The sequence below is a fragment of the Haliotis rubra genome, unplaced genomic scaffold, assembly GCF_003918875.1.
Source record: "Haliotis rubra isolate DU_JTF1 unplaced genomic scaffold, ASM391887v1 Scf426, whole genome shotgun sequence".
NCBI classification, from domain to species: Eukaryota; Metazoa; Mollusca; class Gastropoda; order Lepetellida; family Haliotidae; genus Haliotis; species Haliotis rubra.
Genome location: NW_025767109.1, coordinates 358,587 through 371,755, shown reverse-complemented (window position 1 = coordinate 371,755; position 13,169 = coordinate 358,587). Strand labels below are relative to the sequence as shown.

Here is a 13,169-nt window from a genome sequence, read left to right as displayed (position 1 = left end):
ATTGGTCAAAAAACATTTGTGTATATGTACATTTCTCTAGGGATAGATAATATGACAATGACATTCTGATACGTAGACATTATAAACACATATTTCATTTATCAGTCTTTAATGAAGTGCACTGCCAAAACTCGGAGCCGACTGACGTGATGTAGTGGTAACGCCGTGCCCGTAGGTGGCCGGGCGCCATTCCTCAACCTTCAGCAGTGCACACTCAGCAATCAATACGTGATTTATTTATCCGGATCTCTCATATCGTAACTTATTTACTGCCTGGAAACTTTGTAGCAACTGGAATAACCAACGCCTGAACAATTCCATTACTATGAAGTGAGAGTGGCGTTATATTAATGATCAAACCTTTCCCTTAACGACTGTGCACTTTCAAAAATTGCTTGACATCTCTGCAATTCTTTCGTCATTAAATCAAAGACTTGTCTCTGGTGGATAAATTGATGGCATTAACTAATATTTAGAGTCAAGCGGTGGATTTGGTGGCTATTAATCATTACCGAAAATTAATTCATTTACTAATTTTGCTTCAATGATGTAGGGGGGAAACACATAAGGAATAATACGATGAGAGTCGGGCAGAAGTTTACCTTGGTTCACTGTATAAGACGAGGACAGCTTCATTATGTGAAGAGTGCAGCTGGTAGGCAGATCAACTCAACACTGTCTAGACTGTACGCCAGGCTTTGCTATTGACATTGAGGGATTAATCAAAATCAGTCATCTTCTTGGCACTTTTCCGACAGTTCTATTAAACTTTAGTCCAAGTAAACTGAGAAACATGTTCTTCTTTGCAATTGGCCCAGATTGGTACCAATCTACAAGATCGTTCTTATTAAGAACGTTTAACATACAAGAGTTTGTAACACCACGGACAACGGAAAGCAGGCGCGTCTTGAAAATAGACAAACCATTGACGATGCTACATATCGATTATTCATTACGTCGCATTACAAATTGTGAATTTCTGTATTTTATCCATTTACTCAGTATGCATGTTTGCGCTCGCGTATAAGTTTCTTGTGTATTAGTGCAGGTTTATCGGATAGATTTTAATCAGAAAGAACGGTCTTAAACCTTTTACCACCAAGCAAATGTTTTTATTATCGAAATCATGACAAACGTTATTACTATTAAAGCAAAATATTGATGTTTTGGGGAATTAAATGTGCCCAACTGGATTGACACTTGTGTGACAAGTTATTTAAGGTTTCGATGTTTGGTGTGTGTAGACGGAACACACTCTGGCCATTTATACTGTAAAACGTTAGCCGCATTGATACACATGCTATATTTACCACTGAACGCTGTTCCCCGTGAGAGTTTGCATGTTTCCGTATTTTGAAGAATATTATTTTGTCTGTAGGATGTCAGCAAACCAACCTGGTCGAAGAGGGTACAAGTAAACCATTGTGTAAGAATACAGAGGGTATGTTTGCATTTGTAGAGGTATGCGATGTACAATATACATATATATCTTGTGACAAGGTTTCAGAAGAGAGCAGATACATTAGTCTAGGTAATAGGTGAAAGAATTGCTCACAAGGTGATACAAGCATGAAACTTCTTACCCACAAATGTTCATAAGAACCTACTGAACAATTTCAGGGGTGGAGCCACTCAGATTTCAGTGTTGCATAGCAACGGTTGCTAGGCAAAGCATTTGCTTAGCAATCGACACCAACGACGCAGTTTCTGAACAATGTGTGATACTGACTCACCGGATGTCATTCAGGCCACCCAAATTGTTGCTGTAATATGAAATCTACGAGTTAAAATCATCGCTTTCGTTATTGTTGAAGACATCATCGCTCATTTGAGATAAAGATGGCTACGAAAAGCTGGTATATCACAGCCCTGTCTTTATTTTATTTTTGTGTAGGAATTGTTCTTTTTTTTACATTGCTAGCATATAACTTCTTCAATCATTTTACAGTGATTTTAGAACAATGAGCTGCGATGCAGAATCATAGCACCTCACAATTGATCAGAAACTGTGTCATTGGTGCCGGTGCTTTGCCTATCAACCGTTGCTATGCAACACTGAAATCTGAGTGGCTCCACCCCTGAAATTGTTCAGTAGGTTCTTATGAACATTTGTGCCAAGTTTCATGCTTGTATCACCTTGTGAGCAATCCGTGCTCTATTTAATGCCCAGGGCCTACACTACATGCCCTTCAGGAAATATAGTTTATTCAACAGTTTCAATTATAAAAATATACCAGCCGTTCCGACCCGATCAACACTGTGGCCATACGATCCCAATCTTCAAACATATTTAATCAATATTACCTTTTTCCCTTCTCTATGACTAAACTGTTTGTTTGATGTAGCAATATGGCAGTGATATAGAAAGGTCCACCAAACATCGCGGGGCTATTGACTGGATGGGTTCAATTCGACTATGGGGATCAATAATCACATTCAGACTTGACTTCATGATAGTATGACAATACCCTGTTGAACATCCCTCTCCCCAATTACATTCATGTGAACAATGGTACAGCCAGTTCGTTGTGATAAATGACCCCGATCCCCACTCAACGTAGGGAGACAGAGGAAAGACATAGGCGTGATTAATGGATAGGATGTATAAAATCTAACAAGTTTAAACTTTAACGTTGTTTGTCGAGAGAAAACTCAATCTAATATCGTACTTAGCTTGAAGGTTATCACTTAAGGGGACTAATGCAGTCTTGCAGAAAAAAACGAAACTGGCGTTATTTACAACATTGTAATTACGACTTTGACGCCAAGGCCATGGCGGTTTTTCATAGTGTACTCGAGAATTTAGTGTGGTTGTACATCAGCGCAAGTATCTCAATACGGACGTCTTGTGAGCCTATTCAGCATATCAATGTAGAAATGACAAGGCAATCTTCAAACGCTCGTCCTTTGCGTCAGAGTTGAGTTATACCCACAAGTAAAATGATAGCACTCCTTACATCCTGGTTATTAATTTGGCTTTTTTTGTCATCACGTTAATTCAAGTCCCTGAGAATTTGACACAGAAAGGAATGTTCCTTTTATTTATCTAAAAATGAAACTGAAAAAAAAACTTCAAAGAATGAAAAGAATTGCTGTGATTTTTTTCAAAGGCTGCTATATCACTTGTGACACAGAAAGAGTCTTTGTCAGAGCTCTGAATAATATTCGTTTTATGGTTAGTTATAGTAAGTTGTTTTACATATGCTGAACCTTTGATGAGGTCTTCGATTAATGCTTTCACAATGGACATTTAAACTGACACATTCTGGATGTATCTGGAGGTTGCACCCACTAAAGTCATAATTCAGATATTCGTGAAACATGAAAAGGTCATCGCTCAGTGCTTTCACAATGGCTATTTCAACCGATGTATCTGGAAGTTGCACTCTTCAACGTGAACATTCAAATATTTGCGAAACACGGAACATTTCACAATATGAACAGGAACATTTTCACATGTCAAAGAACACGTGGATACTTCACACATGACAGTGTACACACTTCTCAAGTATGCCTCACTACCTTAACACTTGACTCTGTGTATTCGAATCAAACTACCCTACAGATCACTCATTCGCTGCAAACCTGATTATGGATCCATTGTATATGGTGGAGCCTGTAAAAGCAACCTTAAAATATTAGATTCTATCCATCACAAAGGTCTCAGACTTTGTCTTGGATCTTTTAGAACTTCTCCTGTTGACAGTCTCTGCGTCGAAGCAGATGAGCCATCTCTTACACAACAACGTATAAAATTATCTTTACAATATACTACAAAACTATACTCTAACAAATCTAACAATATTTAACAGCATGATTTTCAATTTCGGCGTGTAGTGTCACAGAATACACAATTCACATGTAATGCACGTGAAAGTTGGGGATCAGATAGTCTCAATGATGGGTATAAAAGGTTGATCGCTATCTGTCGATTATTCACTGTATTTGGAATATTGTTGACGAACGCAAAATGCCACGTCTAAGTGAAGCCAACCGTCATATCGCCATTGGTTTGCTTGAAGCTGGCCAGTCTCAACGTGCAATTGCCCGACGGATGAATGTTCACCAAAGCACCATTTCACGGCTCTGGGAGAGATGTCTCACGGAAAACCAAAAAGAACGTTCTTTTTCATTTTCTCAGTGTCAGTATGTCCCTATGAATCTCAGAGATTTTCAGACTGTGGATGTCTATATAAAAGACCATGAGGGCAATCCAACTTCATTTATCCGTGGACCAGTGACAGTGACGCTTCACCTCAGGCCGCTCCCATTTTGGTTTTCATCATGAATAATCCACAATACAAACTCTTCGTACCCGATGCTGATAAATGGACACGGTTTTACATGCTCAGGGCTGAAGGGAAAGGAGATCCTTATCATTCCATAATACGTGGAGGAGAAAAATCTGCCATGATGTCTGTCGTTCGTTATTTGGAACTGTATGATCCAGAGTGGAAGAAAGACAAACAAAAACCAGAAACCACAGAGCAACCTAAGATTAATTTCGTTACCCTTACTCAACAAGTGGTCTAACAGGCCAAGGCTCTTATTCAGATGCAGAAGAAACCCATAAAAAAGGGGAACTAAAGCTGGAAAAAACAGTTCTTCCCAGAAGCACAAGCTGTGCACATCTAAAAGAAGTGGCTCTGGAGATAACTTGGACAAACCCACCAAAAAAAAAGAAATAATGGCTTCATACACAGAAAGTGTATCCGTTGAAGCTAACACTGATGAATTTGATCTCTTCACTGTATCTCCTACCTATACAGCGGTAGATAAACAGTATTACATGACCTACAGACCAACGTCTCAAATTACAACAGATTCCAGCCCCATTGAATTTAACATCTCAGGGCAAGGGGTAGATTACATTGACTTGAGGAGAACTCACTTACATGTGCAGGCCAAGATAATCAAAACAGATGGAACAGACATTACAACAGATGGAAAAACAGCACCAGTCAATTTATGGCTTCAAAGTCTGTTCTCTCAAGTTGATTACAAGAGTTATATCAAGGGTCTTCTCAACGAAACCACATCATCGAAAACATCTCTACTACAATCTCAACTCTATTACAAAGACGGTGCGGATTATTTGGAGGAACCTCATCCTAATTCAAGCAACACAGGTTTATTGGGAAGATATGAATACACTTGTCTTGGAACCGTGGATATGTGTAGACCTCTCTATGAAGATCTGATGGATTCAACACGCTACTTGATTAATGGCGTGGATTTACAAATACGAATGTTCCGCACCCCTGCTGCATTTAATCTCATGTCTGGAGAAGACTCACCCAGTTACAAGGTGAAAATAGAAGATATCTATCTGCGAATGTGTAAAATTCGACCCAGCTCAGCGATCACCACCAGTCATGCCAAAGTTCTCACCCATCACACAGCAAAGTATCCTTTCACCAAAAGTGAATAAAAACTGTATCTTTACCCAAAGGACAGCTGAACTACACAGAGGATAATTTGTTTCAAAACAAGGTCCCCAATAAAATTGTAGTAGCATTGGTATCTGCATAAGCCGTCAATGGAAGTTACACCAAATCTCCCTTTAATTTTCAAATGTATAATCTCAGTTCTATTGTTCTTTATGTGGATGGAGAATCACTGCCAGGGGAACCCCTACGGGTTACTGATAAACAGTACATTACAGCTTATAATACATTGTTTGAAGGAAGAGCATCCAGAGGGTTCGATATCGACAGGTACGACTTTAAGCGCGGATATGCTCTGTACCAGTTTTGTCTAGAACCATATCATTTGAAAGACGACTACTTGGATCTGATAAAAAGAGGAAGCGTAAGGCTTAACCTTCCGTTTAGCACGGCATTACCTGAGACAACAAATCTGATTCTCTATTCCGAGGATAATCTCATGCTAACAGTGGATAACGCAAGAAATATATTGTACTCTACACCATGATTTCACTCCAACTGATGTGTGCCCTCAATACGGATGGAATCACAAAACAGTTAAATGTCACAATAGGTGCAGCAGACTAACTTCCTAAGAAAATCATCTCCTACCCTCGAGGTTTTATCGTCAATACCCAAGATTCAACACAAGGAGGTCAGCATTGGATCGCTATTTGGTTACATTCACCAAATTATGGAGAATACTTTGACAGCTTTGGAGAAAGACCCAGTTACTATCGAAGAGAAATTCAAGACTTTTTATGTAAAAATGTATCATGTTATGAATACAATACCAAAGTACTTCAAAGCAGTGACAGCTCTACCTGTGGATTCTATTGTGTTTACTACATTATGATGAAATGTAAAGGACATGTGTTGTATGACATTCAAAGTAGTTTCACTTCAAATACAATGGTCAATGATGCCATGATGTATGACTATGCTTCTAAGTATTTTAATGTATGTGTGTAAAACTGTCCATACTATCTAGATTTAGTGATGTTAACTATGTTTCATGTTCATAGTGATGAGATAATGTACTTGGAAATAAATATAAAAAACACTGAAATTTAGCCAGCCCACAGAAGTCCCCAATCGGAGAAGGACGGTTGGGAGGTATGGCACTGTGTTCTGTTATTATTATTATAGATGTCTACAGACAAACAAGAACATATACATCTTTTTCAAGTTTTAATGACCCCTTTTCACAGGAGTAGAACAACAGGTTAGGGGTCAACCCACAGTCTACTTTACAACCACATGCATAAATTTACAATGTAATCCATTTGAAAGGCTTCTTCTGTTTCCTCTGTTGAGTATGCGCTGGTATTCCAGGAAGTTTAGACCTCAGTGTCAGTGTTTTGGAATTCATTTCCACTTCCAGCCGTTGTCTGTTGCCTACAAGTCCTTGCGGCACATGTATGTCTTTTAAGGCCTGATAAAATTCAGTCATTCCCTTGGGTTGAAAACGTTTATACAGATACTGTGAGTCCTTGAGTAAGTCTGCAATATGACTCCCCTGAATGACTTGACCCAGGTAGATGAGTACACCTTTCCGATTTCATGACAGTCTTTGGTCGGGATCATTTTGTATGTGTCTCAATAAAGCAGCACCTCTCTGTCTGTAAGGTTTGGGGAGCACACTCAGAATCAAACTGGTATCCATGGGTTCTGATTCATCATCAATGGTGGTATGATGATTTATATCTGATGACATATCCATTTTCCCACCACTTATTGGATTCACATGATATTTCAAGAGCCGTTTATATCTATTCATAGGAATGAGCACCTGTTCTGGGATATGCTCCATTACAAAGTCTTCAATAAAGGCCCAACAACCTTCAACACTAAACTAATGACAGCCACACTTTTTGACAGTAATTGTTTTTTCTGTGCATGAGATATGGTTTTATTACCAAGAAAACGTAACACTTTTCTGTGTTTTCTCAGTGCAGTCAAATGTTTCTTTGACAGAGGTACATCTGAATGTAACAGATTATAAATAATCTCTACCAAGGCTTTTAATTGTTCAGCAGTCGCACTTTGCAACAGTAACTTCTTTTGAACAGCGGATGTACTCTCCTGCAAAAACCGTAAGAAATATCCGTTCTGTCTGAGTGTCTTAGACATAATGGCGTTTCATTCAATGTTCACCAAAATTTATATACACAACAGTCTTATTCGTGGATGACTCCCTCAAAGACCATGACAAACAAAGTCACTGCTATTTATACTCTCCTCCAGCTGAGTCATTCGTGTAATGGCTGTCATTCACAATATAGTCCATGGGTAACATACTCCTACCCCTCCATGTTAGAGTCAGTGAGTATCCCACGGTTTTTAACAACACAAGTATGCACCATAGAGAGATAATGGTACGTTTCAATACAGGAGGTAGTTCCACGTTGGTTGTTGAAGGAATATTCAGAGACACATGACACATTCCTTTGGTGATGAATTTATTTCCCAACTTGGCACACGCCACCAAAATTTGACAACCTAGCACTTTTTCAAAATTAGGAATATCTGTCAAACTTGCCATTCTTTCTTTGGACACAACTGCTTTGTCACAAATGGTTTTGGCAAAGAGAGTCTGATGGTTGTTATGCTTTTTCAAGTTGGTGAACAGTGTAGGGGGACATTTCTTGTGCTTCAGTGCCAAATGAGCCATATGAATATTTTTCTTGTCATTGGCAGACATGACTAGATACTGACACTCACATTGATCTAAAGGATGAACCTTGAGGAGATCCTCCCATTCAGCCTTAGACACTCGATGAACTTTTCCAAAACATACAGCTAAAGCTCTTGCCATACACATGCTGTCTTTATTTTTTATTTCTACCAGGGACAGTTTTTGTTTGACACTTTCTTGAACATTTGATATGTTATGTCTTGCACCTCCTTTGGGCATATCAAGAAAACCAATATCAATATCGAAAGAATCGTCCAAGGCCAAATTGTTGTGACTTTTTAATACATTTTCTATATGACTTAGAATCACATCTGCATTCAAATTTTGCAATGGTCTTAGTGGGACCACAATGGGATTTTGCAAATTTTGATGGTGAAGCACGACTCGAGCCAAATCTTCATCTTGTAAATTTCCTCTAGCTTCTCTTAACACATCATCAAACATGGCATGTAAGTTATCCTGTAAATCTTTTAAATTTTTACCCTTCCACTGATCATTAAATCTCACTTTGTACACTCTTTCCACAGCTGCATGTTTTGCAAAGGTTCTTTCTTTTCTAAGGTTAAATTCATACGCAGGTTGAACCTCCTCTCCATTTCCAGCGCCCGGTTGACTGCCTAAATAGATATCTAATTCATTCGTCCCCACTGGACTGGATAAATATGTATCATAATCAAGATCCCCTTGAAAGAGACTGTCCTGAGTCAAGTTGTCCATTGACTGAGATAGCTGAGACCCCCTGTCTATGCGCTTTTGGGATGGTCCTGGTACTGGAGAGCCTGAATGTTTCCTTGAAGAATATAAAGCTGCTTGTTTAGAGGTACTGGGCTTGGCTGACGAGGGTGTTTCAGATGGACGTTTAGGGCAGGTCATCCTGTGTTTTCAAAGATCAGGCCTTCTCCTGAACGTAGTTCCAAAGAAGTAACAAGGTCAACCCTTCTGCCGTTGATCATTAATTTTGATACTCTCCAAGGAGGTACTGTCTTCAGAGCTGGGGCCATCTAAAGACGTCATTTTCTCCAATTGGTCTTTGGTTGTTGTTGTTGCTGCAACTGACTGATGTTCCATCTGTCTACACAGCAAGCATATAGACCTCATACTCACTCGCTCATCGTTTGACAGACCATGGTCTTCTGCCCACTTCATCAAACTGACAGAGTCATCAAAAGAATCTATTTTAGCCTGGAGATCCATCTGAAATATAAGGAATATTCACCCTGAACCACTGAACTATGTGATTTTGCCACATGATTCATTTACAGATGAAACAGTTAATTCATTGTTAAGTCATTTCAACAACATACTATTATCATTCATAAAAGTTAAAACTTCAAGTTCAAACGTCATTACTGTTCATCATCTGTAGCAATAACAATTAAATGTTCTGTAATTATTATATTCATATATACACTTAAAATAATACATCATTTAGAAATGTTCACGTGTGAGCCGGTTTTGATAAAACCGTTTTGAGTCAGATCCGTTTGCGAACCGTTTTGACCAAGTTTGACTGAACCGGTTTGGCAGAAGCGGTTTTAGACTGAGACAGGTAAGGGACGTAACTCTAGTCTACTGAACCCACGTGCGTGCCGTTTCTTTGTCTGATCTTAGAAATGGAGGGAAATTAATTTCCATTGCTGAAACAATACAAAATGTGTGGAGTTTGTGCGATGGATTATTCTATATCGTGATGGGATTGTTCAATATTTTGATGGGATCATACGGAGGACAATTTTTGGTGAGTATAACCTGCCATTCATGATTTTCATGCCGATGATGGGACAGATCATTTACATTGTTTAATATCACCACACATAGTGGTATGTATGAACTGATGATTACGATTTTAATCCCATCTTCAGTGTCGTCATCTATATTTTACATTGACATGTTTAATATCACCACACATAGTACAAGATGTGTTTGATGTAGACCCTGGCTCGAATACGAGACTATGAACTATATTTATTCTCGCGTAACCGGTTTTCGAACAGATAAGGCGAGGGTGTTTATAAAACATCAGTAATTCAGCGGACAACAATAAAATACGTTTCCTACCTTAGCTGACACATTCCAGCAGGCAATAAGCACAAATTCCAATGTCAGAAACATCCTCGTAAAGCGCGGCTGCCATTTGCATGCGATGTCAACATCCGATCAATGAAGTGACGTCACCAGTTTTCGAACACTGATTGGTCAGTCCGATGGAAGGGTTTCCGAGGAATGTAAGGCGATGTACGGTGCTCCGTTGGGGACATTACATCGTCAGAATTCACTATATCACAGTAAAAACTTCACACAGTTCAAATACGAAGTTTTAACGTCAGAAAACTGTGAAATGCACACACAAATATTTACATCAGTCTTTTCTTTGAATGAATCACATTTACTCTTCTCTTTCATCATGGCATGGGCACCAAAATTCTGATTTTGCAACGCAGTTTTAACTGGAGTGCAAAATCCAAGATGTACCCACCCAGATAGCAATGTCTGTTGGGCCAACATTGGCCATCATTGGGCCAATGTTGGCCCAACGAACATTGCTGTCAGGGCAATGCTGGCAAGTAGGATGTGTACATTGAGCCTACTTCGAGAATATGAGGGAGACACAGCTTCTAACCTCAACTGGCTGGAACAGTTTACACTTGCAACACACTTCCTCCTCATCATCAACGATTTCTGAGTCACTGTCAGACACTTCCAAAGTTTTCTTCATGTTTGATGATTTGGTCCCTGATGTTCTTGGCAATGGTTCAGCAGATTTTCCGGTAGATTTTCCCCTTGTCTTTTTCAGTGGTGGTGGATGAGCAGTTTCACGGTCCTTCATCTTCTGCAATGTGGCTGTTTCAGTAATAGCTTTTCCTCCGACAATTGCACTCATCACATTTCTCTTTTTTGTGGGTTTTGGATCCTCAAAGATTACATTATCAAGCCGTTGGAAAAAGTTTGAGACTGTTGTTTTTGAAGTGGAGATTGGTTTTTCTCTTTGGGTTGACAATTCACTTGCCGAGGTGGTTAACAGGACTGTTGTTGCTTTTGTTTGATTCTCTGTGCCTGCCATGGCTGCATTCTCTGTCTTCTTGTACACTGTAGCTGGTACGAAATTGATCTTGTTAACAGCATGCTTGTCGAATGGTGATATTCCACATTTACGAAAAGATGCTTGAATTTTGGCTGGTGTGAGAGCAGCTGAATATGCCTTGCATCCTAATCTGCAGATCGAATGTTTCCGGACTCCCTTAGCTGCATTTTCCCGCAGATACATGTGACGGATGTTACAATATATCCTCTCAAAAGGACCGACACATCCAACATCCATGGGCTGTAAAATGTGTGAAGTATGGGCGGGAAGTACAAACAGAATCAAGTTCCGTTCTCTTGCCCATTCACTCAAGGCCACTGAAAGGTGAGAACCATGACCATCAAACAAAATCTAGACAGGCTTCTCCTTAGTGGCTGGGATGCTGTATTTCAGGAAATGGTCACTGAGATAGTTCCTGAAGATCTGGCTGTTAGACCATCCTGTTTCACTGACAGTTCCAGCAGTTCCAGGCAACGATCCTTCAAGGAGCTCCTCCCTCATTCTCTGTCCCTTGAAAATGAAGAAAGGTGGTAAAGCATTACCAATAGCATTAGCACATCCAATCACAGTTGTAGTACTTGATTTTGGAAGTACATTGGCAACTGGGGCCACATCACTTGATGAGACGACTTTTGGGGGTGTGTGATGCTCCATCAAACCTTTCTCATCTAGATTATAAATCCTCTCTGGACTGTTCTTTAGATCGTACAAATCCAGTATGGTTTCAAGGTGAGCGTAGTAGTAGTATGGGGAATAGCGAGAAAAAGACGTATAGGTGCACCTTGCTTAGAAGCTTCCATACGCTGCCGGCAGACGTCTCGCTAGCGGGTGAAGGTTCTTCAGCAGGCAATACAGTCGCGCTGGGCGTCAGAGGTTCTACAGCAGGCTCTCGCCATAGCCTTGTGGACCCAATACCGAAGCGCTTTTTGACCTGGGAGCACCCCGCGAAGGGAGCGTATTTCTTGGATCTTGTCTGAAGACTAATCTCTTCTTGGTGGCATGGTTGGTTTTCCCTGGGTATATATATATACCCATACTTCCTATATGTCTATATGGGAATCCCAATCCTCTCCACATTGGCCACATTTTGTTATATTTGTGATATACAAAGTGACTCAGTGATTTTACCATAATTCATCACATACTATGTAATCACATATTATGATTATTATTTGTATCTGCAGTGTTAGTTTTTAATTATGATTCAGGCATGGTTATCAGTATTATTTTTTTTTGTGTTTTTGTGTTATTAATTGTTTTCAATGACTCAACAACTATTCATTGTAACTGAAATAACAAGAAATAAAGTAAATATTGTCCCTTCACTACATATGATTGTATTGTTTTGGTATCTAGATGCTGTTTTCTTGAACTGTGAGTATTTCTGCATTTTTTTCTATGTTAAATTTTGATAATTTTTTCAGTATGGAATTTCAGGCAAGATATGTTTGAGGAATTTTTTTTTTTCAGCCTCCTCCCCACCCCCACCCCACTATTCTGACATCACCGATTGGGATACAGGGTAAGTATACCATACCATAAAATAGTTTTGTTGTTGTCTTCACCGTGTGATTTAAAACACTCTTGTTACAAGTATTCAGTTAATCAATGGTAATGTTGTAAATCACACTTCTGAGAAACAATTTGTTCATTTTCCATTTATCTGGGAGGAAAACCAGAAGCAACTAAGGGCTCTTCAGCATGAAATGAAGAGTCCTTATTAGATATTTTAGAAATAGCCTTAAAGATTATTACGTTTTTGTAGTGTTAGTTGGTGTTAGTTTTGTATTATGTTAAATTTGTACATATTGCTATCTTTGTGTATATATTGTTACTTTTTTCATATATGTGTCTTTTGTTTGTGTAAATAAAGGTGCCCAAGGGTGGGCAAATGGGTCATTTATTGTGGAGTACAGTCATACCTAACCTGTTTCTTCACATAAATGGTTTGCTTGTGCCACCC

At 39.2% G+C, this 13,169-nt stretch overlaps 1 protein-coding gene across 1 annotated transcript; it reads right to left on the bottom strand.

Annotated features, from left to right (window-relative positions):
- Positions 1 to 9,047: 9,047 nt before the first annotated feature.
- On the bottom strand, positions 9,048 to 10,272 carry LOC124288836. Its single transcript, XM_046725388.1, has 2 exons — positions 10,183 to 10,272; positions 9,048 to 9,318 (listed from the first exon to the last, which is right to left on the bottom strand). The coding sequence occupies exons 1-2, from the start codon at positions 10,234 to 10,236 to the stop codon at positions 9,055 to 9,057; spliced, it is 318 nt and encodes a 105-aa protein (XP_046581344.1). The 5' UTR covers positions 10,237 to 10,272; the 3' UTR covers positions 9,048 to 9,054.
- Between the last annotated feature and the right edge of the window lie 2,897 nt (positions 10,273 to 13,169).

Coding starts and splice junctions, on each gene's coding strand:
- LOC124288836 (XM_046725388.1), bottom strand. CDS start 10,236: ATGTTTCTGACATTGGAATTTGTGCTTATTGCCTGCTGGAATGTGTCA. Junction 9,319..10,182: donor GCTGGAATGTGTCAGCTAAG/GTAGGAAACGTA, acceptor CTTATATTTCAG/ATGGATCTCCAGGCTAAAAT.